At 37.0% G+C, this 24,149-nt stretch overlaps 1 protein-coding gene across 1 annotated transcript in view; it reads right to left on the bottom strand.

Annotated features, from left to right (window-relative positions):
- Positions 1 to 6,235: 6,235 nt before the first annotated feature.
- The window catches only part of LOC126205244 (tubby-related protein 4), a 518,596-nt gene continuing 500,682 nt past the window's right edge, over positions 6,236 to 24,149 (bottom strand). Inside the window, exons 15-16 of the mRNA XM_049938873.1 lie at positions 18,968 to 19,133; positions 6,236 to 6,733 (exon numbers count right to left, since the gene is read on the bottom strand). Coding sequence (XP_049794830.1) covers positions 19,017 to 19,133 — 117 coding nt within the window. The 3' untranslated portion in view covers positions 6,236 to 6,733; positions 18,968 to 19,016. The remainder of the gene's footprint in view (positions 6,734 to 18,967; positions 19,134 to 24,149) is intronic.

The raw sequence follows: 24,149 nt of genomic DNA, 5'->3' as shown, positions 1-24,149 counted from the left end.
GGAGGTCAACGTCAAGGAAAGTGGCATGGGATTTTGAGTAGGACCAGGTGAATCTGATGGAACCAAAGGAGTTGAGGTTGGAGAGGAAATTCTGAAGTTCTTCTTCACTGTGAGTCCAGATCATGAAGATGTCATCAATAAATCTGTACCAAACTTTGGGTTGGCAGGCCTGGGTAACCAAGAAGGCTTCCTCTAAGCGACCCATGAATAGGTTGGCGTACGAGGGGGCCATCCTGGTACCCATGGCTGTTCCCTTTAATTGTTGGTATGTCTGGCCTTCAAAAGTGAAGAAGTTGTGGGTCAGGATGAAGCTGGCTAAGGTGATGAGGAAAGAGGTTTTAGGTAGGGTGGCAGGTGATCGGCGTGAAAGGAAGTGCTCCATCGCAGCCAGGCCCTGGACGTGCGGAATATTTGTGTATAAGGAAGTGGCATCAATGGTTACAAGGATGGTTTCCGGGGGTAACAGATTGGGTAAGGATTCCAGGCGTTCGAGAAAGTGGTTGGTGTCTTTGATGAAGGATGGGAGACTGCATGTAATGGGTTGAAGGTGTTGATCTACGTAGGCAGAGATCCATTCTGTGGGGGCTTGGTAACCAGCTACAATGGGGCAGCCGGGATGATTGGGTTTGTGGATTTTAGGAAGAAGGTAGAAGGTAGGGGTGCGGGGTGTCGGTGGGGTCAGGAGGTTGATGGAGTCAGGTGAAAGGTTTTGTAGGGGGCCTAAGGTTCTGAGGATTCCTTGAAGCTCCGCCTGGACATCGGGAATGGGGTTACCTTGGCAAACTTTGTATGTGGTGTTGTCTGAAAGCTGACGCAATATATATTTTTCCCACGTGGAATGTTTCCCTCTATTATATTAAAGTACTTGTTAAATAGATTTGCCACACTATGCCCATCAGTTACTAATGTGTCATCTACCCTTAGTGCTATTTGCTCCTGTTCCTTTCTGGTTCTACCAGTCTGCTCTTTCACTATATCCCATATTGTTTTTATTTTGATCCCTGACATTGCTATCTTCTTCTCGTAGTGCATTTGTTTAGACGTGTGACAAGCTGAGGTATGCTATTGTAAAACCCCTCAACAAAAAAGGCAATGTCTCAGATGTTACAAAATATTAACCTACCTCCCTCCCTTTTGGCTGCATATTTGTATAAAACATTCTCTCTCCACATGTTATTCAGTATTATACCATACTTATGATGATTTGTTATAATACTTGTATAATCTTAACTTTGAAACATTTACACTATTTGCCCAGTCATGACTGGCAAGTGATGTAGCTATTGTTAACGGTAATAAAAAGGTATTCAGTAACTCTATACACCAACAAAAACACCTGTCATCTTTTATTGCTATATACAAAAACACATGTTCAACACTCCATATAACAAAAACGTACATGCACAATATCAACACAATAGAGGTGTATGAGCACCAAATACTAAAGTTATCAATAACATGTACAAAATCAGTTATTACTGTTATGGTGGTTCATAATGTTTCACTTGCAAAGTAATGGTCAGTCAAATGAAGAAGTTGTGGGCTCACTATCACAGAGAGCACAAATAGCTTAGTAGCAGATCTGTACAACATTGCAAAAACTGAATTTAAAGTACACGTAGTTCAAAGATGGTGTCATTAACGTTGTGTCTGTAACTGGAAAGCAGTAATAACAGCCAGTGGAAGATCTGAGAACATTTTTAGCATAACAAGAGAAATAATACAGTAGTTAGTATAATCTTCAGATTTCAATGCAGTTTTGGGAAAGACTGATAATGGCTCATTGTATCCAATACATTTTTTATAAAAAATTATCAAGCTTGACCTTCAAGAGATAAGCTTATGTATCTTTTCCACCAATTGTATTAGGATTTATTTCAATTCTAAGTGTCCACTGTGAAGAAATTCTGGCAGTCATGTATCTCTGCAGACGTTTCTGATTGTACTTACTCAGTGTTCAACAGAATGTTCTGAGTACTAAATGTCTTTCTGGGTGTGTTTTCATGTGTGATCATATTTAGGCAATTTATGTGGAAATTATGCAAAAGAAATGTGATGTCAGGGGGGAGAAAATGATAAAGTGAATTGTATTGTAAGAATGGTAGAAGCTATGCATACAATATCTGCAAAGAAAATGGGCAGTACTGTATAGGTGTCAGGCAAAACATATTAATGACATCCAACAATTAATGGATTTATGTCAGAGATACATTTAAATATTCTTGGGGTTTCAGAAAAGTTATTATTTTTTTTAGAAAAAAAGAGTTATGACATATGTTAAATAGTAAATAAACTTTCTTGTTACTTTACAGACAGTCTGTATTTGGATGCCACTTAACTTTACTTAACTGATCACTTGTTGATTCACTTACATATGTTTATTATTTGAACAACATGGGTAATAAGTATAAAGTGAAATCTTGGAATTTGCATCAAAGAGCTTTAATCACAAGATGTGGCTGCAGACATTCTGAAATGAGTTTGGGAATGAAACTACTACTGAGAATTACTGTATCAATTCATACTATCGTTTCCTGTGTTATACTTTGTTGCTAAGAAAACCAGCATGACTTAATGATGCATAAATTAGACTACTATGTCCTAAGAGTGGAAGATGGAAATGGAAATGAAGTCCCATGTTTCTTGACGGAGCATAGGGGAACGATGCGGGAGACCCACACCGCCATACTAGGCAAGGTGCTAATGGAGGTGGTTTGCTGTTGTGTTCTTCCAACTGTTGGGGATGAATGATGATGACAAACATGACACAACAACACCCAGTCATTTCAGGGCAGGTGAAAATCCCTGACCCCACAGGGAATCGAACCCGGACCTCACACTCGGGAAGCGAGAACGCTACTGCGAGATCACGAGCTGCGGACAGTGGAAGATAGATTTGTACAAAATTTCACGTGAAATATTTTTATATTTATCTAGGTTGGTACTGTGTAACTTGGGTATATTTGAGGGAGGACGTTTTGATTCATGATAAACGGAAGCCTGAATCAAAATGTCTTTTTTGTAGTTGTAATTTGGTTGCAGAACTGACTGATTATGACAAAATTTCACCCAAATATAACTTGACATAAGTTATGACATACTGCACTGCAAATACTTATCAAAATTTTGCAATGAACTGATAAGAGAACCATGAGAGGTTTGGAGAAAGTTCTTATTAACATACATCATTTTAGTTAACAGTTTAAACAAGGAAAATTACAAAAAAACTCGGGTGCGTCAACAATGAAAACAATCATAGCACCAGAATTATAATGCTAAAGACACTTGAGTGTAAAAACTTATAACAATCTAACAAGTTTCATAAAATCATTAAAGATAATAATTAACAAAATTGTTACATAAAGTGGAAAATAGTTTTCTTAACTTTGATAAAGATTGATTTTTCATGTGTTAACACCTTTTTGAAATACATTTCTGGCCTGCATCATACACACCCATTAACATTTCTCCTGTATACAAGACTACTTTCTTTACCTGACAAGAATAATTTAAATGTATTTTGTCATTGCAACAAGTAACTTAAGATGGTATTAAAGTACAAGTTATGATTTATTTATTAATTGGGAGATGAGCTCAACAATGTCTGGTAAATGCATTGATACAGTTAAATACAAATAAATGCAAAGAAATTCTAGTGGGCAGCTTAAATTGTATGAAGCAGTTAAAGAAAGAGCCAGTATGTGGACACACAATGATGCATAAGACTGATGTGAACTATTAAAATTTTACTGGCCTGGAATATTTTCGTTCCACAAAAGTGTAGTGTATCACAGCTTCCACAATGGAAACAACAAATGAAAATGAGGAAGGCTGCGCACGCGCACACACACACACACACACACACACACACACACACACACACACACACACACACACACACACACACACACACACACTCTCTCTCTCTCTCTCTCTCTCTCTCTCTCTCTCTCTCTCTCTCTCTCTGAGAGAGAGAGAGAGAGAGAGAGAGAGAGAGAGAGAGAGAGAGAGAGAGAGAGAGAGAGAGAGAGAGGAGGGGGGGGGGGGGTAGGTATGTAAACTAGAAAAAGAGTGAAATTTCAAACGTTCATACAATTTTCTGAGCTATTATGTGTATCTGTATCCTTATTTTTGTTTCTTGTCATTATCTTATACTCATGCATCACTTAATCATAAGTGGCAATTTTGAGAACTCGTTCATTCCACAGCTTTTCTTTTTTTACTATCCTCTTAAGCTTCTTCCTTTTTCATCAAGAATGTTTATTTGGTTTTTGATAACATTTAGTGTCTAACCCTTTTCATACTTTCCTTCAATCAGGTTTCACTGCCCTTTGCTTACTTTATTGCTGTGTAGACCAACATTAAATACAGTCAAGGTGATAATTATTAGCTGGCACAAATTTTAAGATTTTTCAAAAAATTTTGATACAGTGTCAATTATAGTGATCATCAAACACTTGTGACAGAAGATATGTTCATTAAGAGGCTTCTGTTCACAAAACAATGACAATGTGATTCTTGTTGTTAAAGAATGAGTCTAAATGAACATACAAGTTTCATAACTTTAACTAATAGACGTACCACTTTTGTCAAGGCAAAGATGAATGATAAATCATAGATCATCAATTTTAAGGGTGTGAAAAGAAGTACTATGAAGAATAATATTATCATGCATCAACTAGTTTAGCTACCTACACATATTCCATAGCGACAAATAGTTTTGAGCTTTCTATAAAACTGCTGTAAAACCTTGCAGTCAACTCAAAATTAGACTGAGATTGATAACCTAAAAAGATCTTATGTTCATTTTTTGGTCAAGAAGTGCAAGACTGCCATAGGCTCTTTTTTGTATACACATCAGGCTTAAACATTTATAATTTTCCCCTTGTATATAGTTACACCATGATTATATGTAACACCTTTTGTTTTATTTTGTAATGATTCTTTATTATTTACATAAAATTATTTTTTTAAGCTGCACAAATATTGATTCTATGGTTTAGAACATGTGCAGTCTTCTCTGTTGTTAATCCTTTCCTATGTACGTCACAAAGCTAAAATTTTAACCTTCCTTTCACAGCTATTTTCAGATACTTGTATCTGGCAACTGTACATTTCTTCCTGACATATACAGTTATTACAAGCCTCTTCCAGCCAGTCTTACATTCTCGTTTTCTATATTCTTCTGAATAAAAATGGTTGAAAGCATTAGACATTACTATTTAGTAAAAATATGACCCTTACTATTTAGACAAATATGATGTCAATTTTTAACAATCAAAAGCTTTACTAAAACAATACTTATGCTACATTTATTCTTTGGTCTTGTGATGATATTGCATTATCTTTCTTTCTTCTATTAGTTGTTAATAATTTCCTTTGTGTTTCTGTAATATCTAAATCTTACACTTTCAACAGATAGTCCATCCAAAGCTTTACTGAAGGAGAATACATCACCATTACAGATGGAATGTTTAAACCATGTTAAGCAACAAGATAAGAACAAGGAGACAGGAAAAGTGGTGACATTGTAAAACAAATTATGCTTCATCAGTTCCAGATATATCATGTGGAAAGAGTGGTAAACATCCATTTGACACACTTGTAAAGGAGAGAGAAATTTTAGATTGTGGTATGTGATTGTTGTATATCAATATTGTGTTTTTAACTCATTCATTTATAAAAATAATAAAATTCCAATTACAGGATTGTTTTACTTTTTATCGCTGTGCAAGAATGTGAACTGAAGTAGGTGCCTGGACAGAACTTCTTGTTTATCAGTGTTTAAAGAATACTTTCCGAGTTCCTCCACAGCTTTTTTTTAAAAAAAAGTTATTTACTGGATCTGAGTCGTAAGTATATATTCTAGGCAGATAGTGGAAAAACCAGATCCAATACAAACGTAACACAACAATTGAGGCCTGTGATAAATACATTTGTAGCATGTGAACTCTTTTATAAAACCCACACTACTTATGTGACATAATACGATAGGGAAAATGTTAGACGAACTTTTACAAAGAAATATTTACTTCTAAGGTGAGGAAATGAAACTTTTCTTTCAGAGTAGATTTACTGCACATCATAATAAGACATAACAAAGATAATCATTCTGTAACACCAGTGATATCTATAAAGCAATTCTTTCTTACACAATATTATATCACTCACTACGAACCAGATCTACATATTTAATGATACACATTCAGTTATAGATCCATGGACCAACAGCTTCAATGTAAAATTGACTAGATAACACTATAACATTCGTTAGGAGTCAAAGACACTCATTTACAATTGATACCATTGCACAATTTGTATAACCAATAAAAAATAAAAGTTTAGTAGCACTTCCATATAAAATTTCATCATTAAATTACAACTAGTTTCTGAATGATAACACACCGGTATTATAGCAGTGGCCTTTCTAGCTTCCCTAGCATGTATGAAATTATTTGGACGATACAGCAAGTGTGTTTAGTTTCAAATTATACTTATTACATAGGCCCAGATTCTCATGTGACATTTCAGAAATGAATAAGATGCCTTTAAGGCATAATCAATAAATAAGTGCAGTTAAAAGTTACTGTCTTCTGAATAAAAAGCTGGCACCATATTTAAAATATTATCTCTGATTAAATATCTGAAAACAAACAATGGCAGTTTTTTTCTTAAAAAACTGGGTGGACATTCAGCCCCACATCATACACTGCTACCGTTGTGCTGATACAGCCTGCAACAAACAAAATAACTGCATTAATTTTATGATTATTTTTAATTGGAAACAAAATTACACTGGTATTATGTTGCTGTTGTTACAGTTGTCTTAAAAATTTGAGATCATGTTATGGATTATATCGAGTATGGTGATATCAGATGATACTGAATGTACAAAATTTATTGTATGTGTCACACACACACACACACACACACACACACACACACACACACACACACACACACACCATAAATGAGAACTTTCCAGGATGAGGAATAATTAAAAATGTATTAAATCAAAGGAGAGGTTACACACTTAAAATGGTTGCACATCAAGATCTTCATTAAAATGAAAGCCAATATCAGTACTCAGTGACTGTTTCAAACCACTGCTACACTAACATCCAGACTTTGTCATGTATTTTTCATCAAGTTAGTGCTTATTCACTAGCTACTGTTTTACCCTTTACAAGATAATCGATAAGCAAGAAAAAGCTGTCATAATTATTTATGGTGCCATAACCAGAGAATCATGTTGTAATCTGTTCCAAAATTATAGGTGCTTACCATTCTAAGTGTACATAAATTAAAAGCGATTTTGCTTGTGACAACAATGACTCATTTCATATGGTGCCATATATTAGCTGTGTTGTCCAGTGTTTCACAGATATTATGTGTAACAAAGAAGAAAACTGTACATCATCTGCAAAATTGGACATTTATAATCAAGGAAAATGCATCCTGTGTGATATTATCGCAAAAATAAGTTAAAAGAGTAAGAAAAAAATTTATGATCCCACCAATAAGATACCATCTGGAGCATTAACGTCATCTGCACCAACATTGTCTCACAAAAACTCTTGCATAATGGAAAAAGTGGAAATTTTAAATCAACGTTATTGCAAGAGGTGATCTGTTAAAGGTTTTACATGTTTAAAACCTAAGACTGTGTGCCATTACAACAGTGCAAACATAAATCTGAAACAGAAAACTGGCTCTGATCTACATGTGGAGATGAAGATTAAGATATTAAATTTCACAACACAGATAATAAGACTAAAATTATGTCAGAGTAAGTTGATGAGATATTAGGTTTAAAAAATAAATGTGGTAAATTTCTCCACCAGAGAGGAAAATATGAACATGACATATCTAAAAATTTTGTCAAGTAGCATGAGATGGACACTGAAAATGGCAAATGGACAGTAGTGCAATGAAAGAAATTTATATCTAGAACAGAATGAATCAGAGAAAATAATATGCACCATCAATAACTTTGGGTAACACTAGCAATTTAGAACATTCTTATGTTATAATTACTGAATGTGGTAATAGACAGTGCAAACTGCTAAAGGATAGAGACAAATAGAGAACCAGTATTCTATAAAAACAATCCTGCAAATAAATTACAGGTAGTATTATTATCAGATAATCGTGTCAGAAACGGAGTGAAAATGCTGAACAAAATTTCAGAATTCAGCTATAAGTGTACATCGTTTATAAAGCTGAATATCTTTTTCAAATATGTCACACACAATGCACAAAGCAAAACATGCAACTGAGGAAAAATGGTCAGGTTGTTATCTTAGCCTGAACAAATGATATTAATGGTAAAAAAAAAAAAAAAAATAGCTTTAAGAGTTCACTAAATGAAACCATTGCAAAAATGATGACACAAAATTAATTTTGTCCACAAGACCACAGAGGTATGACATCCCAAGTGAAAATCACAAAATATTCTAAATGAATAGCTACTTGATGCAGGAGGCCTCTTACGGTAATCATGTTTGAGTACTCCATGTAAAAAGTTTTCCAGAATGGAATGATTTTACTAGATGTGGACTTTACATGTAAAACGAAGCAAAAAGTAATAAAACATGGAAAATCCAGGACGGAATGTAACAATACGAGAGAAGGAAAGTTGCTACTCACCGTATAGTGGAGATGCTGAGCCGCGATAGGCACAATAAAAAGATTCACACAATCATAGCTTTCGGCCATTAAGGCCTTTGTCAGCAGTAGACACACATACATACTCCTCCTTACCCCACCCAATCGCCACTCCTATCATGCACTGGTGCTGCTGCTCGCAGTGTAGTTTCAGTTCTCTGAGACTGCAGATGTGTATGCAAGTTCAAGTTGCGCTTGTGTGTGTGTGTGTGTGTGTGTGTGTGTGTGTGTGTGTGTGTGTGTGTGTGTGTACTGCTGACATAGGCCTTGTGTGTGTGTGTGTGTGTGTGTGTGTGTGTGTGTGTGTGTGTGTGTGTGTGTGTGTGTGTGTGTGTGTGTGTGTACTGCTGACAAAGGCCTTAATGGCAGAAAGCTATGTGTGTACTGCTGACAAAGGCCTTAATGGCAGAAAGCTATGATTGTGTGAATCTTTTTATTGTGCTTATCACGGCTCAGCATCTCCGCTATATGGTGAGTAGCAACTTTCCTTCTCTCGTAAAGGAAAAAGTAAGCTCTACACGTTAATCTACTGAGTACCCTTAGAAGTTCACTGGTAACCGCATGTACCATAAAATATATAACTCCATGTCATCAGACGTAAAAGTGGTAAACTGCAGCTGAAGCAACAGGAATATCAATAGGTGAAAAAACATCAGTGCATCAGCACTATAGTGAAGAACATCAGCATCATTGGCAGAATGAATCATCACCCCAATCCTATTCCAAAGTATTGTCAAGTGCTTCCAGTCAGTCTGCCTGCATGAATCCATATGGAATAAACTAGAACCACGAGAAACAAGCAGGAAAAACTGTACTTCCATTAGCAGGTAAGAAGAAAGCAACACCAGTAAGTACTGAATCGTCTTCTCTCTCCCATAGTGCAGTGTTATCAAGTGTATTAAATCACTTATAGCAGATAAATTATATAGGGAATGAAATGAGAAAGTCTCCCATCCAAGTCTCAAACAGGGCCAAAAAAATGCCATGGAGAAATGACGGATTTTCATGGCCTGCCTCAAGAAAATCCAATCGTTACCAAAACGTAACCCCTTCATTGCAACAAACATAATCACCAATGCAAGGCAATCACTGTGTGTGCTTCCAGTTTGCCCCAGAACAGCACCCGTCTTCCTTCTTGCAATAAAAAATCAATTTTATTTGAGCGTATAAATATTAGATCTCTGAAATACAAAGCTGATGAGCTGAATGGGAACAAAAGGATAATATTATGTATTAATGAATACTGGTTAAGAGAGGAAGAGATAAAATTGTATTTACCACCACATTTTAATTCAATTACAAGTTACTGCAGACCAGTCAGTTTTATGGGGGTTCCTCAACGTATATACAGGGTGATTCAGGAGGAATGTTACATACTGGTAATTTGTGAGATCATTCTACATGTGAAAATAAACTGAAAAAGTCATAAGAATATGTGTCCAATTTTCGATCATTAAGCAACTGGAGTAAGTTGAAGACTACACATGCCTATGAGTGGTTATGAAGACAACTGTGAATATTACTTACTGAAATGCTGTGATCGACAGCACAATGGTGGGACAGGTGACTGATCCATTCTACAAGAGGTGTTCAAAAAATCCCCCGCACAGCTCAATGCACTTGTCAGAGTGTTGGAGGGTGTGTTGTGTTGCACATCGAACATCATCTCAACAGGCTTTGATGCGGGCAACAGCATTGGTGATGTGAACAGCAAGTTCTTGAAGGGTAATCAACTTTTTAGCGCACACTCCCTCCTTTAACCAGCCCCACAAAAAGAAGTATAATGGGGTTAGGTCGAGTGATATGGCAGACCAGTTAATGAGTCCACCACAGCCAACCACAATTCAGGAAATATGTTATTTAGATAATGGGATAGTTGTCTAGAACAGTGAATCGGTGATCCATCATGTTGCAGGTACCCTTGTCATCATTACTCTGATGTCATGTCTTCAAAAATGGCAGGAAGATCTTCTATCAGGAAATGTGCATTTGCTGCAGCTGTCGTGATTTGGTAGAAACACAGGTTCTATCACCAGATCATCAGTCATAACACAGCAGACATTTGCTGAGAACCTCACTTGGAATCTTGTTCCCCTAGTGTTCTCCAGTGCCCATGTATGAGAATTGTGGGTGTTCATGATACCACTGCATGTAAATGTAGCTTCATCTGTAAATAAAGCCTACCGCATGATGTCTCTGTGTGCAGCCAACCATTCACAAAATTGTTGAAACTCACTGGCAGATTAAAACTGTGTGCTGGACTGAGACTCAAACTTAGGACCTTTACCTTTCGTGGACAAGCGCTCTACCAACTGAGCTACCCAAGCACAACTCACAACCCATGCTCACCACTTCAATTCTGCCAATACATCATCTCCTACCTTCCAAAATTGTTGTCTGCTTACAGAGTCACCTGGATGCAGATGCTGCATGGGCTGCATATGGAACGGGTACAAGCCCTCAGAATGTAAAGTGTGTCACACTCGCATTTGTGGAATACCAAGCTGACTGCTAAAGCACCATGTACTGGTGGTGGGACTCCATTGTAGCATTGCAATAATGTCTTCTCTTTCCTCAACTGACTGGGCAGCCTCATGTTCTAATGTTACTTGTGCACTGGGTATTATTCCAGATTCATGTAATGTTTCAAAAATACTGGGAAATACCCTGGCACAGGGGGTTCATCTGTCAGGGTACTGTCCATGGTAGACAGTCACAGTACCTGTATACAAACATGTCTGCTTATTCTGCATGGGTGTACATAGGTGGCATCTTGGTATTCACCAACAGAATGGACTTAATCAATTCAACAACACTCAGGCATGACATGCACATGGCCTCATAACAGTACTACATAAAAGTAAGAACAACTTCACAGAGAAGCTGAAGGTACTAATGTGGAAAATCAAACCTATCTCAGTAACAAGAAACAGTTGTAAGCTACAATGATATATATATATATATATATATAAAAAAAAATCACAGCTTCTGCATGTTACTGGAGGTGTTCCCCAACGATCAGTGCTTGACTGACTATTGTTTAAAATATTTATAAATGACCTGTCCAGCAATATGCCATGCAAATTTGTGCTTTATGCAGATGATACTACCTTCATCAAGACTGGAAAAAACATAAATAAACTGACAAAGCAAAGTAAAAATTACCCCAGGTTACCCAATATGTGGCTTGAAACCAATGAGTTAGTTATTAACCATGAAAAGACAGGAAATATTTCTTTTGGCTTGTCCAATGTTGATGTTGAGTCAGCTTCTACCAAACTCCTAGGCATATATCTGGGCACAAAATTAACTTGGGAGGGTCACGTAGACTACACATCTTGAAAGCTTTCACGAGCTGTGTACATAGTGGAGTAAAATTATGCACATCTGTTTCTGAAAAACTGGCGATTAACTTCTATTATGCCTTCTTTCATTGCCATATAAATTGAGGTATTCTGCTCAAGGGTAATTCTGATGGGGCTAGAAAATTTTTATTTGTCATGAGAAAGCTATCAGGAGCATCTCTGGAATACCAAAAGTAACATAGCATGTAAGCCTTATTTCACAGAATTACAGAAAATGTGTCTGATCTCTTGTAAACAGCTGCCTTTTGTATAAGGGTGGTCTGAAAAGTTCTCAGAATCACCACAAGAGGTCAGCGCTAGCGCAACGAGTTGTTCATGAGATATTCATTGGACTGTTGCCTGTAAACAAATGCCACATCAGTGCTCTTGGAAGAGAGCTGTGGCAGTGACATGGCTCTGTTGTTGTTGTTCCCACATAGTGATTTACGAAGATGGAAAAAAAAAAAATCAAGATTCGAGCAGTGATTAAGAACTGCGTAGAGAAAGGTATGAAAACAAAGGACATTCATACGAATTTCAGAAATACACTGTTGCCAAGTGGACAGATGAATTTAAATTTGGTCGGGAGGGCTTAAGTGATGATCTGCGCAGTGGTCGGCCAAGATGTACCACTACTCAAGAAATCATTGCAAAAGTGCACAAAATAGCCATGGAGGATGGCCGATTGAAAGTGCGCGAAATTGCTCCTGCTTTCCAGATGTCACCTGAAAGGGTATATCACAATTTAATTGAAGAATTAGAAAAGAAAAAATTATCTGCAAGATGGGTGCCACAACTATTGATGCTGGATCAAAAACGCATGAGAATGTACATATAGGAATAATGTTTGGCCTGTTTTATGAGAAACTAACAAGATTTTATTGCCAGTTTGTGACCACAGATGAAACTTAGGTGCACTACTATACCCCAAAGACAAAACAACAGTCATAGGAGTGAAAACATGCTGATTCTCCACCACCAAAGCAAAGACAATTCCTTCAGCGGGAAAGGTCATGGCATCAGTGTCTGGGACTGAAGGGGATTCTGTTTGCAGATTATCTCCCCATTGGGCAAACGATTACTGGAAAATACTATGCTAACCTCCTGGACAAATTTCAGCAAAAGATATGTGAAAAAAGGCCTGGTTTAGCAAGGAAGAAAGTGATTTTCCATCATGTGCACCCGCACACATGTGCTGTTGCCATGGCAAAATTACACGAACTAAGGTATGAATTGTTGCCACACCCACATTACTCACCTGATATGGCTCTGTCAGACTTATATCTCTTCACAAAACTAACAATTTTTTTTGGTGAACGAAGATTCACTTCAAACGAAGAATTGATACCCGGAGTTGACAACTATTTTGCAGGCCTGGAGGAAACTCATTTTCGAGATGGGATCAAGGCACTGGAACATTGATGGAGCAAGTGCATTAATCTACAAGGAGACTACATTGAAAAATAAAAAAGGTTACAGTGATGTAAGTACTTTTTTTCTATTCCATTCCGAGAACTTTTGAAACCACCCTCTTGAACAATTACTTCATGAGCCCACTCAAAGTGTAAATGGTTGCAAACGCATACTTGACTCCTTAGGGAGTATCATGATGAATACAGGGATTAGCGACCACAAGATAGTTGCTGCTAGGCTGAATACCGTAACACCTACAACCATCAAAAAGAAATGCAAAGTACTTCTATTTAAAAAAATCTGATAAAAATGCTCTTCACACCTTTTTAAGAGATAGTCTCCACGCCTTCTGATCTGATCTTGTAAGTGTAGAAAAGATGTGAAATAATTTCAAAGAGATAGTGTCGATGGCAACTGAGAGATATTGGCCACATAAATTAATAAGTGATGGTACTGATCCCCCATGGTACACAAAATGGGTCAGATCACTGTTGCAGAAGCAACGAAAATAGCATGCTAAACTTAAAAGAATGCATAATCCCCAAGATTGCAAAGTTTTGCAGCAGTTCAAAATATAGCACGTACTTCAATGCGAGATGCTTTTAATAATTTCCACAATGCAACACTGTCTCGGAATCTGGCAGAAGACCCAAAGAGATTATGGTCATAAATAAAGCACACCAATGGCATGATTCAATCAATACCTTCACTGTGTGATAATAATGGTGAGGTCACTGATGACAGTGCCACTAAAGCGGAGTGAGACAAAGTAAATATTCCTGAATTCCAATAAAGAACAACTGCCAAGATGAGAAACATAGAAGTAGATATCCTCAGTGTAGTAAAGCAGCTTAAATCACTTAATAAAGGCAAGGCCTCTGGACCAGATCGAATACCAGTCAGGTTCTTTTCAGTGTATGCTGATACAATAGTTCCATAATTAGCAATTATATACAACTGCTCGCTCACAGAAAGTTCCGTACCTAAAGACTGGAAAATTGCTCAAGTCACACCAATACCGAAAAAGGGAAGTAGGAGTAATCTGCTGAATTACAGGCCTATATCACTAACACCAATTTGCAGTAGGGTTTAGGAACATATACTGTATTCGAACATAATGAAGTACCTCGAAGAAAATGATTTATTGACACATAGTCAGCACGGTTTCAGAAAATATCGTTCTTGTGAAACACAACTAGCTCTTTATACTCATGAAGTAATAAGTGCTATCGACAGGGGATGTCAAATTGATTGCATATTTTTAGATTTCCAGAAGGCTTTTGACACCATTCCTCACAAGCGTCTTCTAACCAAACTGCGTGCCTATGGTACTGATGCTTTTAATAATTTCCACAATGCAACACTGTCTCGGAATCTGGCAGAAGATCCAAAGAGATTATGGTCATAAATAAAGCACACCAATGGCATGATGCAATCAATACCTTCACAGGAAAAGTACTTTTTTTCTATTCCATTCCGAGAACTTTTCAAACTACTTTTGGCAATTGAGAGATATTGGCCACATAAATTAATAAGTGATGGTACTGATCCCCCATGGTACACAAAATGGGTCAGATCACTGTTGCAGAAGCAACGAAAATAGCATGCTAAACTTAAAAGAATGCATAATCCCCAAGATTGCAAAGTTTTGCAGCAGATTCGTGATTTCCTGTCAGAAAGGTCACAGTTCATAGTAACAGATGGAAAGTCATCAAGTAAAACAGAAGTAATATCTGGCATTCCCCAAGGAAGTGTTATAGGCCCTCTATTGTTCCTGATCTATATTAACGACATAGGAGACAATCTGAGTAGGCGTCTTAGATTGTTTGCAGATGATGCTGTCATTTACTGTCTTGTAAAGTCATTGGATGATCAAAACAACTTGCAAAATGATTTAGATAAGATATCTGTATGGTACAGAAAGTGGCAATTGACCCTGAATAAGGAAAAGTGTGAAGTTATTCACATGAGTACTAAACGAAATCAGCTAAATTTCGATTATGCGATAAGTCACACAAATCTGAAGGCTGTAAATTCAACTAAGTACTTAGGGATTACAACTATAAATAACCTAAATTGGAACAATCAAATAGATAATGTTGTGGGTAGAGCAAACTAAAGACTGCGATTCATTCATTAGAAGGTGCAACAGATCTACTAAAGAGACTGCTTACACCACACTTGTCCATCCTATTCTAGAGTACTGCTGTGTTGTGTGGGATCCACATCAGCTGGGACTGACAAACGACATTGAAAAAGTTCAAAGAAGTGTGGCTCATTTTCTTCTATCTCGAAATAGGAGAGATAGTGTCACAGACATGATACGTCAATTGAAGTGGCAATCATTTAAACAAAGGCATTTTTCACTGCGACGGTATCTCCTCATGAAATTTCAATCACCAGTTTTCTCCTCCAATTGTGAAAACATTATGTTGGCACCCACCTACATAGGGAGAAATGATCATCATGATAAAAGAAGAGAAATCAGGGCTTGCACAGAAAAATTTAAATGCTCGTTTTTGCCGCACACCGTTCAAGTGTGGAATGGTAGAGAAACAGCTTGAAGGTGGTTCATTGAACCCTCTGCCAGGCAATTTTTTGTGAATAGCACAGTAATCACATAGATGTAGACGTACATAAAGGAAAACTTCAACAGTTACAACCTTTGGCAGGCCATTCATCATCATAATACTAGTCAAACATTAAAGATAGACATCCCTACAACTTGACTTACAGAAACAGGCAGTTATGAATATGTAGGAATAAAGATTTTCAGAGCATTACCTGTGCAACCACATGCTACCTCTCTTAATGTCTTTATAAATAAGGCCCAAAACATAACTGTATGAGAGAGCTTTTTACACTTTTAAAGAATTGAAAACTGTTCAAAAGTTGACCTGAGTTTACTAAATAACTTGTAATACTGTCTGCTTGTACCTTCTTTCTATGCTTTTTTGTCCCCTCTGATTTCTTGTCTTTTGTACATAATGAATACGCAAGAAAGTAATTAACTTTCAGCTCATATTTTACTATTAATAACACTGGGAAATTTTTTGTGGATGACCTCTACTCCTTTGTCATGTGTAACTTAGTAAGTAACATAACAATGTTTAGTTCCATATTTAACTATTAACCATGTGGAGAAATCTTTATGTCATTTTATTATGTACATTCTCTTATTATGTGTGTTACCATAGTGTATGTAAATTATGTTTACTAACATTACAGCCATAGTTTATAAATCCTTTTGTACATAACTCATAATGACACAAATTGCATACAAATACTTACAGATGGATGAATAAACAATTCAAACTTAAACTGTGATCTACACCAGCATAATAGTACGTTGTTTTTGTGGTCTTCAGTGTGAAGACATATTTGATGGAGCTCTCCATGCTTGCCTCCTTTGTGTAAGTCACTTCATTTCTTCACAAATACTGCAGTTTACATCTATTTGCACCTACTTTACGTATTTAAGCCTTGGTTTGTTTCCTCCTACAATTTGATCTAACTTCTCCCCTCCCCCGCCCCATATACTTCCTTCCATTACCAAACTGACAGTATTATGAAAAGAATAGATTGCTACTCACCATAAAGATGACACACTGAGTTGTGGACAGGCAAAACAAAAAGACTGCTACATACTGAGTTTTTGGCCATTGTGCCTGTCTCCAACTCAATGTGTCATCTTCATGGTGAGTAAGCTATCTGTCCTTTTCATAATATAGTTGATATTCTAACCTGGACTTTCCACTGTTTCATTTTCAAATTGACAATTCCATAATGCCTCAGGATATGTCATATCATATCAACCTTCTCCTCCTTTTGATCAAATTGTGTCAAAGTTTTGCTCTCACCAATTCTATTCAGTATCTCATCATTAGTTATTCAGCCTGCCATCTTATCTTCAGCAGTCTAGCATTCTTCTGTAACTCCACATTTCAAAAGCTTCTGTTCTCTTCTTGTTTTATTGTACACATTTCACTTTCATCAAATATCTCCAGAAAAGACTTCCCAACACTTAAATCTTTTCAGGAACACGTTCCTTGCTCCTTGCTCTCTGCATCTCATGTCCTCTCTACTTCGACCATTATCAGTAATTTCACTGCCCCCAATAGCAAAACTTATCTCATGTCTCGTTTCCTAATCCCCTCAATAGCACCTGAATTAATTCAACTAAATTCCACTGCCGTTGTTTTACTTTTTTTTATGTTCATCTTTTAACCTCTTTTCAAAACACTATCAATTCCATTCAACTGATCTTCAAAGTCTTATTATCTCTGCCACAATCAGAAAGTCACTGACAGCCTCAACTTTTTTTTACTGCTTCTCCCTGTACTTTAATTCCCTTCCCAAATGTCTCCTTGGTTTCCTTTACTGCTCATTCAATGTACAGACAATAATATTGGAGATAGACTGCACCCTGGCTCACTCCTTCTCACCCACTTCTTCTCTTTCATGTTCTTTGACTCTTATATATGCACTCTAGTTTCTGTACAAGTTGTAAATAGCCTTTTCACTTCCTGCATTTTCCCCTGCTACTTTCAAATTCTAAAGAATGTATTCCAGTGATATTGTCAATTACAGTGGATAATCAGTTTAGTCAACTTTTTTTTCACACTTTGAGCATTCAATGGTTGTGTCACTGTCCTAAGATAATTTCTGTTCTCTCTGAGTTGCCAACAACAGAGATTCAGTTGTGCTGTGGTGGCTACTGTATCCTTAAGCAAGGAGGTGAGTCTGAACAGTAGTGCTGCTCACCAGCTGATATAGCACAGCTTCAAATTGTAAATTTATTTACTACATTATCTGCTGCGACATCCCATTATACTTGATAAGAGTCCCCTTTCTGCAAGATGGTATTGCCCACAGCAGTTGACTCTGGATGCAGCAGCACTTTTCTCTGAATTTAGGTATTCACTAACGTCCTTGAGGAAGTGGCACATGGAGACCCAAGTGCCTACATGCCACTAGAGATGGAGTGTTCCACATTTCTGCTACCGATGATCTGCCCACAATTAAATGTGCCCATCCGAGCTCGACTATCATGCCAGTGGCCAGCACCAGATCTGATCATGGTCCAAAAAAGGTGATGTATAGAGTGTTCTTCTCCTCATTGTGTCGGGAGTGCTCTTTTCCCAACAAAGCAGGTATATCCAATTTAATTTGCTCATGAATATACAGAAATGCACAATGGATGAAGTTATCAAAACATCAATTTTGCTAAAATAGTATCTACAGCATAAATAACCAATCAATATTTTACATGAATTGAAACTAAACAAAGGTAGAATATGTGTAAGTGGATAGCTACAATATTACTATAAAATTTAGAAAGCAATTGTCAGAAAACAAAAAAATCTAGTATAAGAATTGTGTGAAACCTAATCAACCATTTCAGTATGCAACTCTGGTGCCTTGCAAGCTTTTACAAGCAAAGTAATTAAACACACACAATTTAACATAAAAAATAAATGAGACAGAGCAGACTCATTACATATACCACTCATATAAGTGAAAAATATCTTGCACATAGTTACCTCTGCATATAATAATCCACTGATGAATTATGTTGATATGATCCCTCATTCATTTAAGCCTCTGTGTAACATTAGCAAGTGCTACAGCAAATGCCTGCAGTGCTGAGAAAGGATACTGGAAGTCTAGAGTGTAAGCATTTCCATCAATGCGGCCAAATTGCATCACCTAGACAAAAAGATGATTAGTTATTAATTCACAAATTTTCTATTTCACTTAGATTCTCACAGAAATAATCAAAAATGCAAAAGAGATAGAGTCTTGTTCATGTCTTCTAAATCTGACATTTCTCTAACTCTACTACTGAATAGAGGTGACAGTATTTCATATTCATCCTATCAAGAAACATGTCAAATGACAGTAAGTTATTGCAAATGCTAAAAAGAGTTTGCCTCATTTAGTTCAGTGTAAAGGGGGTATTTTTTAGTAATTTCCTATTCGTGTAGGAAGAACGTGAAAATAAGACTCAAATCAAACATGTATTACAAAATCTATTTATCTGATAGCAAATATGGGCATAAACACACACAGAAAAATCACATTAAATTTTGACTTTGGTTCTGATCTTTTTATTTGTCCAGTTCTATACAGCACAAATTGTACAATTGATGCTGAGCAGGTTAAAGAAAACTTGCAATAATACATAGTATCAGCATATAGTAAACAAATTAAAATTAGGTACCTATTCTAACAATTTAATTTTTAAACAACTTCTTTGTTACATATTCAGAAATTCTTTTACAGAACAGAAATAGTGCTTTAATAGAAATATTGGATATATTGCAGTTTTTATTTCTTCCGGTATATTATTATGTAGTATTACACCATAGTTAATTATGCTCCTCTGACAGGCTGTTGTTCTATGACATTTTTTATGTATATTTGATGTTCCTCTGGTACAACAGTGGTATATATTTTGTTATGTAGTTAGTTACTTGTTTTCAAGAGGTGGCCTCTAGAGAACAAGACAGTTTCATAAATGTATAAACTTAGGACCTTCAAAACATCAAGCTCAGAAAAAATGAGATTTATAGACTCCATCTTTTTAAGGCCACAAATTATTCATAGCCCTTTTATGCATTCTATAAAGCCTTTATGCTGTGAGTTGAGACTCCCCAGAAAACCTTCTGCCTCCAGTTTTTTATGTACAAACACAACCAGCTATGTGCTACACCTCTTACTTCTTGTCTTTAAAAATTTTTAAGCAGAATGTTATGATCCAGGATGTCAAAGGGTTTTCACAGGTCTAGAAAAATACCTGCAACTAATTTATGTTCATAATTGGATTTTAAAGCATAGTCTTAAGTACTCAAAAACAATGTCTGTGTAGATTCAGACTTTCTACAATCATGGCGTTGTGCCATAAGAGGAGGCTATTTTTTATGCAACTTAAAAGCCTGTCATAAGAGTTTTTTTATAATTTTTAAGAAGAACCTTTTTTTTTTTTAGCAGTGGTGAAACTTTTGCTGTTTTGAGAGTATCTTGAAAGAGATCAATTTCTAGGGAGAGGTTGAAAATTTTTGCCAGCAGTTTTGCTACATGGTGAGTGCATTCTTTTAATATGAAATCAGGTATTCCATTAGGGCCACTTGACATTTTATTGCTTAACGATTTAATCTTACTTATAATCTCATCAGGATTTGTTTCATAATCATTCAAAGAAGCAATCAAGATCACAGATTTGCTGGAGAGACTTGGGACTGGTTCTTTACAGTTTAGTTGAATGAAGTCTCCAGCCAGTGAAGTGAAGTATTCATTGAATTTTGTCATGACTGAAGTTGGGTTTGTGAATTTTGGGTCCTCTAGTGTTAATGACACATTCTCTTTTTTTTAGGTACTCAGCTAAAAGTTTGCTTATTTACAGCTCTCCAATTGGATCTCATTTTTTGGATGAGTTTCTTATCAAATTGTCATTCCACATAATTTTTGCCTCCCTGACTACCCTACCATAGGTTCTTTTGTAGGCTTTACAATAATCTGAAAATTCTAGGATGACTATATTTTTACAACAGTACTGCAGAAGTCTTTTTGTCTCACTGGAAATTTTTATTCCTTTAGCTGTCCATTGCTTATTATTGCTAGGTTTTACAGTTTTGGCTTATTTGGAAACACTATATTAAAATAGTGAAGAAAGATATTCTGAAAACACATGTATGTGTTATCAACCTTATTCTGAATGCAGATGCTTTTCCAATTTTCCTTAACCAGTAAGACTTTAAAAATTTTAATGCTGTCTTCAGAAAAAGTTCTTTTTTTCAACTGCTTTTTTTTACAACTGCTACTACCTGTTGGTATTTCTATACACAGCAGCTGTACCTCATGATATTTGGTCAACGATGAAGTTCTGTTAATCTTGTTGGGCAATATATTGTGGGGATCAATTGAATGTGGCGTCCGGCCATCCTGATTTAGATTTTCTGTGGTTTCCCTAAAATCGCTCCAGGCAAATGCCGGGATGGTTCCTTTGAAAGGCCACGGCCGACTACCTTCCCCGTCCTTCCCTAATCTGATGAGACCGATGACCTCGCTGTTTGGTCCCCTCCCCCAAACAATCCAATCCAAATTCAATTGAATGTGTTAGTCACATTTATCAAAGCATTACTGATACTGTTATCTTTTGAAAAATCAGTATTGAAATCGTCACGTAGCACTATCTTCATATCTAATGCACTGATCGTGTTCAGCAGAATCTCTAATTTGTTCATGATGACTTCCACTTGACGATTTCCACTTGATGCTCTATACATGTTAATAATTATGAAATTAAAGTCTGGTAGCTTAGTAATGGATAGGTTGAAGTCTTTTCAACTGGGTCAATATAACTTTTATTAACATCACAGAAATTTATTTGCTCTTTCACAGAGGTAGCACCATGTCTGGAGATCTCATGGCTAAAATGACTTGCTAATAATGGAATATCCCCCCCCCCCCCCCGCCCCCCCCAGAACCATGGAGCTTGCCATTGATGGGGAGGCTTGCGCGCCTCAGCGATACAGATAGCCGTACCGTAGGTGCAACCGCAACAGAGGGGTATCTGTTGAGAGGCCAGACAAACGTGTGGTTCCTGAAGAGGGGCAGCAGCCTTTTCAGTAGTTGCAGAGGCAACAGTCTGGATGATTGACTGATCTGGCCTTGTAACACTAACCAAAACGGCCTTGCTGTGCTGGAACTGCGAACAGCCGAAAGCAAGGGGAAACTACAGCCGTAATTTTTCCCGAGGGCATGCAGCTTTACTGTATGGTTAAATGATGATGACATCCTCTTGGGTAAAATAGTACAGAGGTAAAATAGTCCCCCATTCGGATTTCCGGGTGGGGACTACTCAAGAGGACGTCGTTATCAGGAGAAAGAAAACTGGCGTTCTATGGATTGGAGCGTGGAATGTCAGATCCCTTAATCAGACAGGTAGGTTAGAAAATTTAAAAACGGAAATGGATAGGTTAAAGTTAGATATAGTGGGAATTAGTGAAGTTCGGTGGCAGGAGGAACAAGACTTTTGGTCAAGTGAATACTGGGTTATAAATACAAAATCAAATAGGGGTAATGCAGGAGTAGGTTTAATAATGAACAAAAAAATAGGAGTGCGGGTAAGCTACTACAAACAGCATAGTGAACGCATTATTGTGGCCAAGATAGACACAAAGCCCATGCCTACTACAGTAGTACAAGTTTATATGCCAACTAGCTCTGCAGATGATGAAGAAATTGATGAAATGTATGATGAGATAAAAGAAATTATTCAGGTAGTGAAGGGAGACAAAAATTTAATCATCATGGGTGACTGGAATTCGGGAGTAGGAAAAGGGCGAGAACGAAACATAGTGGGTGAATATGGATTGGGGCTAAGAAATGAAAGAGGAAGGAGTCTGGTAGAATTTTGCACAGAGCGTAACTTACAAGAATCATGAAAGAAGGTTGTATAAATGGAAGAATCCTGGAGATACTAGAAGGTATCAGATAGATTATATAATGGTAAACAGAGATCTAGGAACCAGGTTTTAAATTGTAAGACATTTCCAGGGGCAGATGTGGACTCTGACCACAATCTATTGGTTATGAACTGTAGATTAAAACTGAAGAAACTGGAAAAAGGTGGGAATTTAAGGAGATGGGACCTGGACAAACTGACTAAACCAGAGGTTGTACAGAGTTTCAGGGAGAGCATAAGGGAACAATTGACAGGAATGGGGGAAAGAAATACAGTAGAAGAAGAATGGGTAGTTCTGAGGGATGAAGTAGTGAAGGCAGCAGAGGATCAAGTAGGTAAAAAGACGAGGGCTAGTAGAAATCCTTGGGTAACAGAAGAAATATTGAATTTAATTGATGAAAGGAGAAAATATAAAAACACAGTAAATGAAGCAGGCAAAAAGGAATACAAACGTCTCAAAAATGAGATCGACAGGAAGTGCAAAATGGCTAAGCAGGGATGGTTAGAGGACAAATGTAAGGATGTAGACGCTTATTTCACTAGGGGTAAGATAGATACTGCCTACAGGAAAATTAAAGAGACCTTTGCAGAGAAGAGAACCACTTGTATGAATATCAAGAGCTCAGATGGAAACCCGGTTCTAAGCAAAGAAGGGAAAGTAGAAAGGTCGAAGGATTATATAGAGGGTCTATACAAGGGCGAAGTACTTGAGGACAATATTATGGAAATGGAAGAGGATGTAGATGAAGGTGAAATGGGAGATATGATACTACGTGAAGAGTTTGACAGAGCACTAAAAGACCTGAGTCGAAACAAGGCCCCGGGAGTAGACAACATTCCATTAGAACTACTGACACTTAAAGTAGTTTTGCTATTTGGGGAGCAAAATAACTGATGATGGTCGAAGTAGAGAGGATATAAAATGTAGACTGGCAATGGCAAGGAAAGCGTTTCTGAAGAAGAGAAATTTGTTAACATCGGGTATAGATTTAAGTGTCAGGAAGTCGTTTCTGAAAGTATTTGTATGGAGTGTAGCCATGTATGGAAGTGAAACATGGACAATAAATAGTTTGGACAAGAAGAGAATAGAAGCTTTTGAAATGTGTTGCTGCAGAAGAATGCTGAAGATTAGATGGGTAGATCACATAACTAATGAGGAGGTATTGAATATAATTGGGGAGAAGAGGAGTTTGTGGCACAACTTGACAAGAAGAAGGGACCAGTTGGTAGGGCTTGTTCTGAGGCATCAAGGGATC

This window comes from Schistocerca nitens, chromosome 1 (genome assembly GCF_023898315.1).
Source record: "Schistocerca nitens isolate TAMUIC-IGC-003100 chromosome 1, iqSchNite1.1, whole genome shotgun sequence".
Classification (NCBI taxonomy): domain Eukaryota; kingdom Metazoa; phylum Arthropoda; class Insecta; order Orthoptera; family Acrididae; genus Schistocerca; species Schistocerca nitens.
This window is presented reverse-complemented; position numbering and strand designations above follow the sequence as displayed.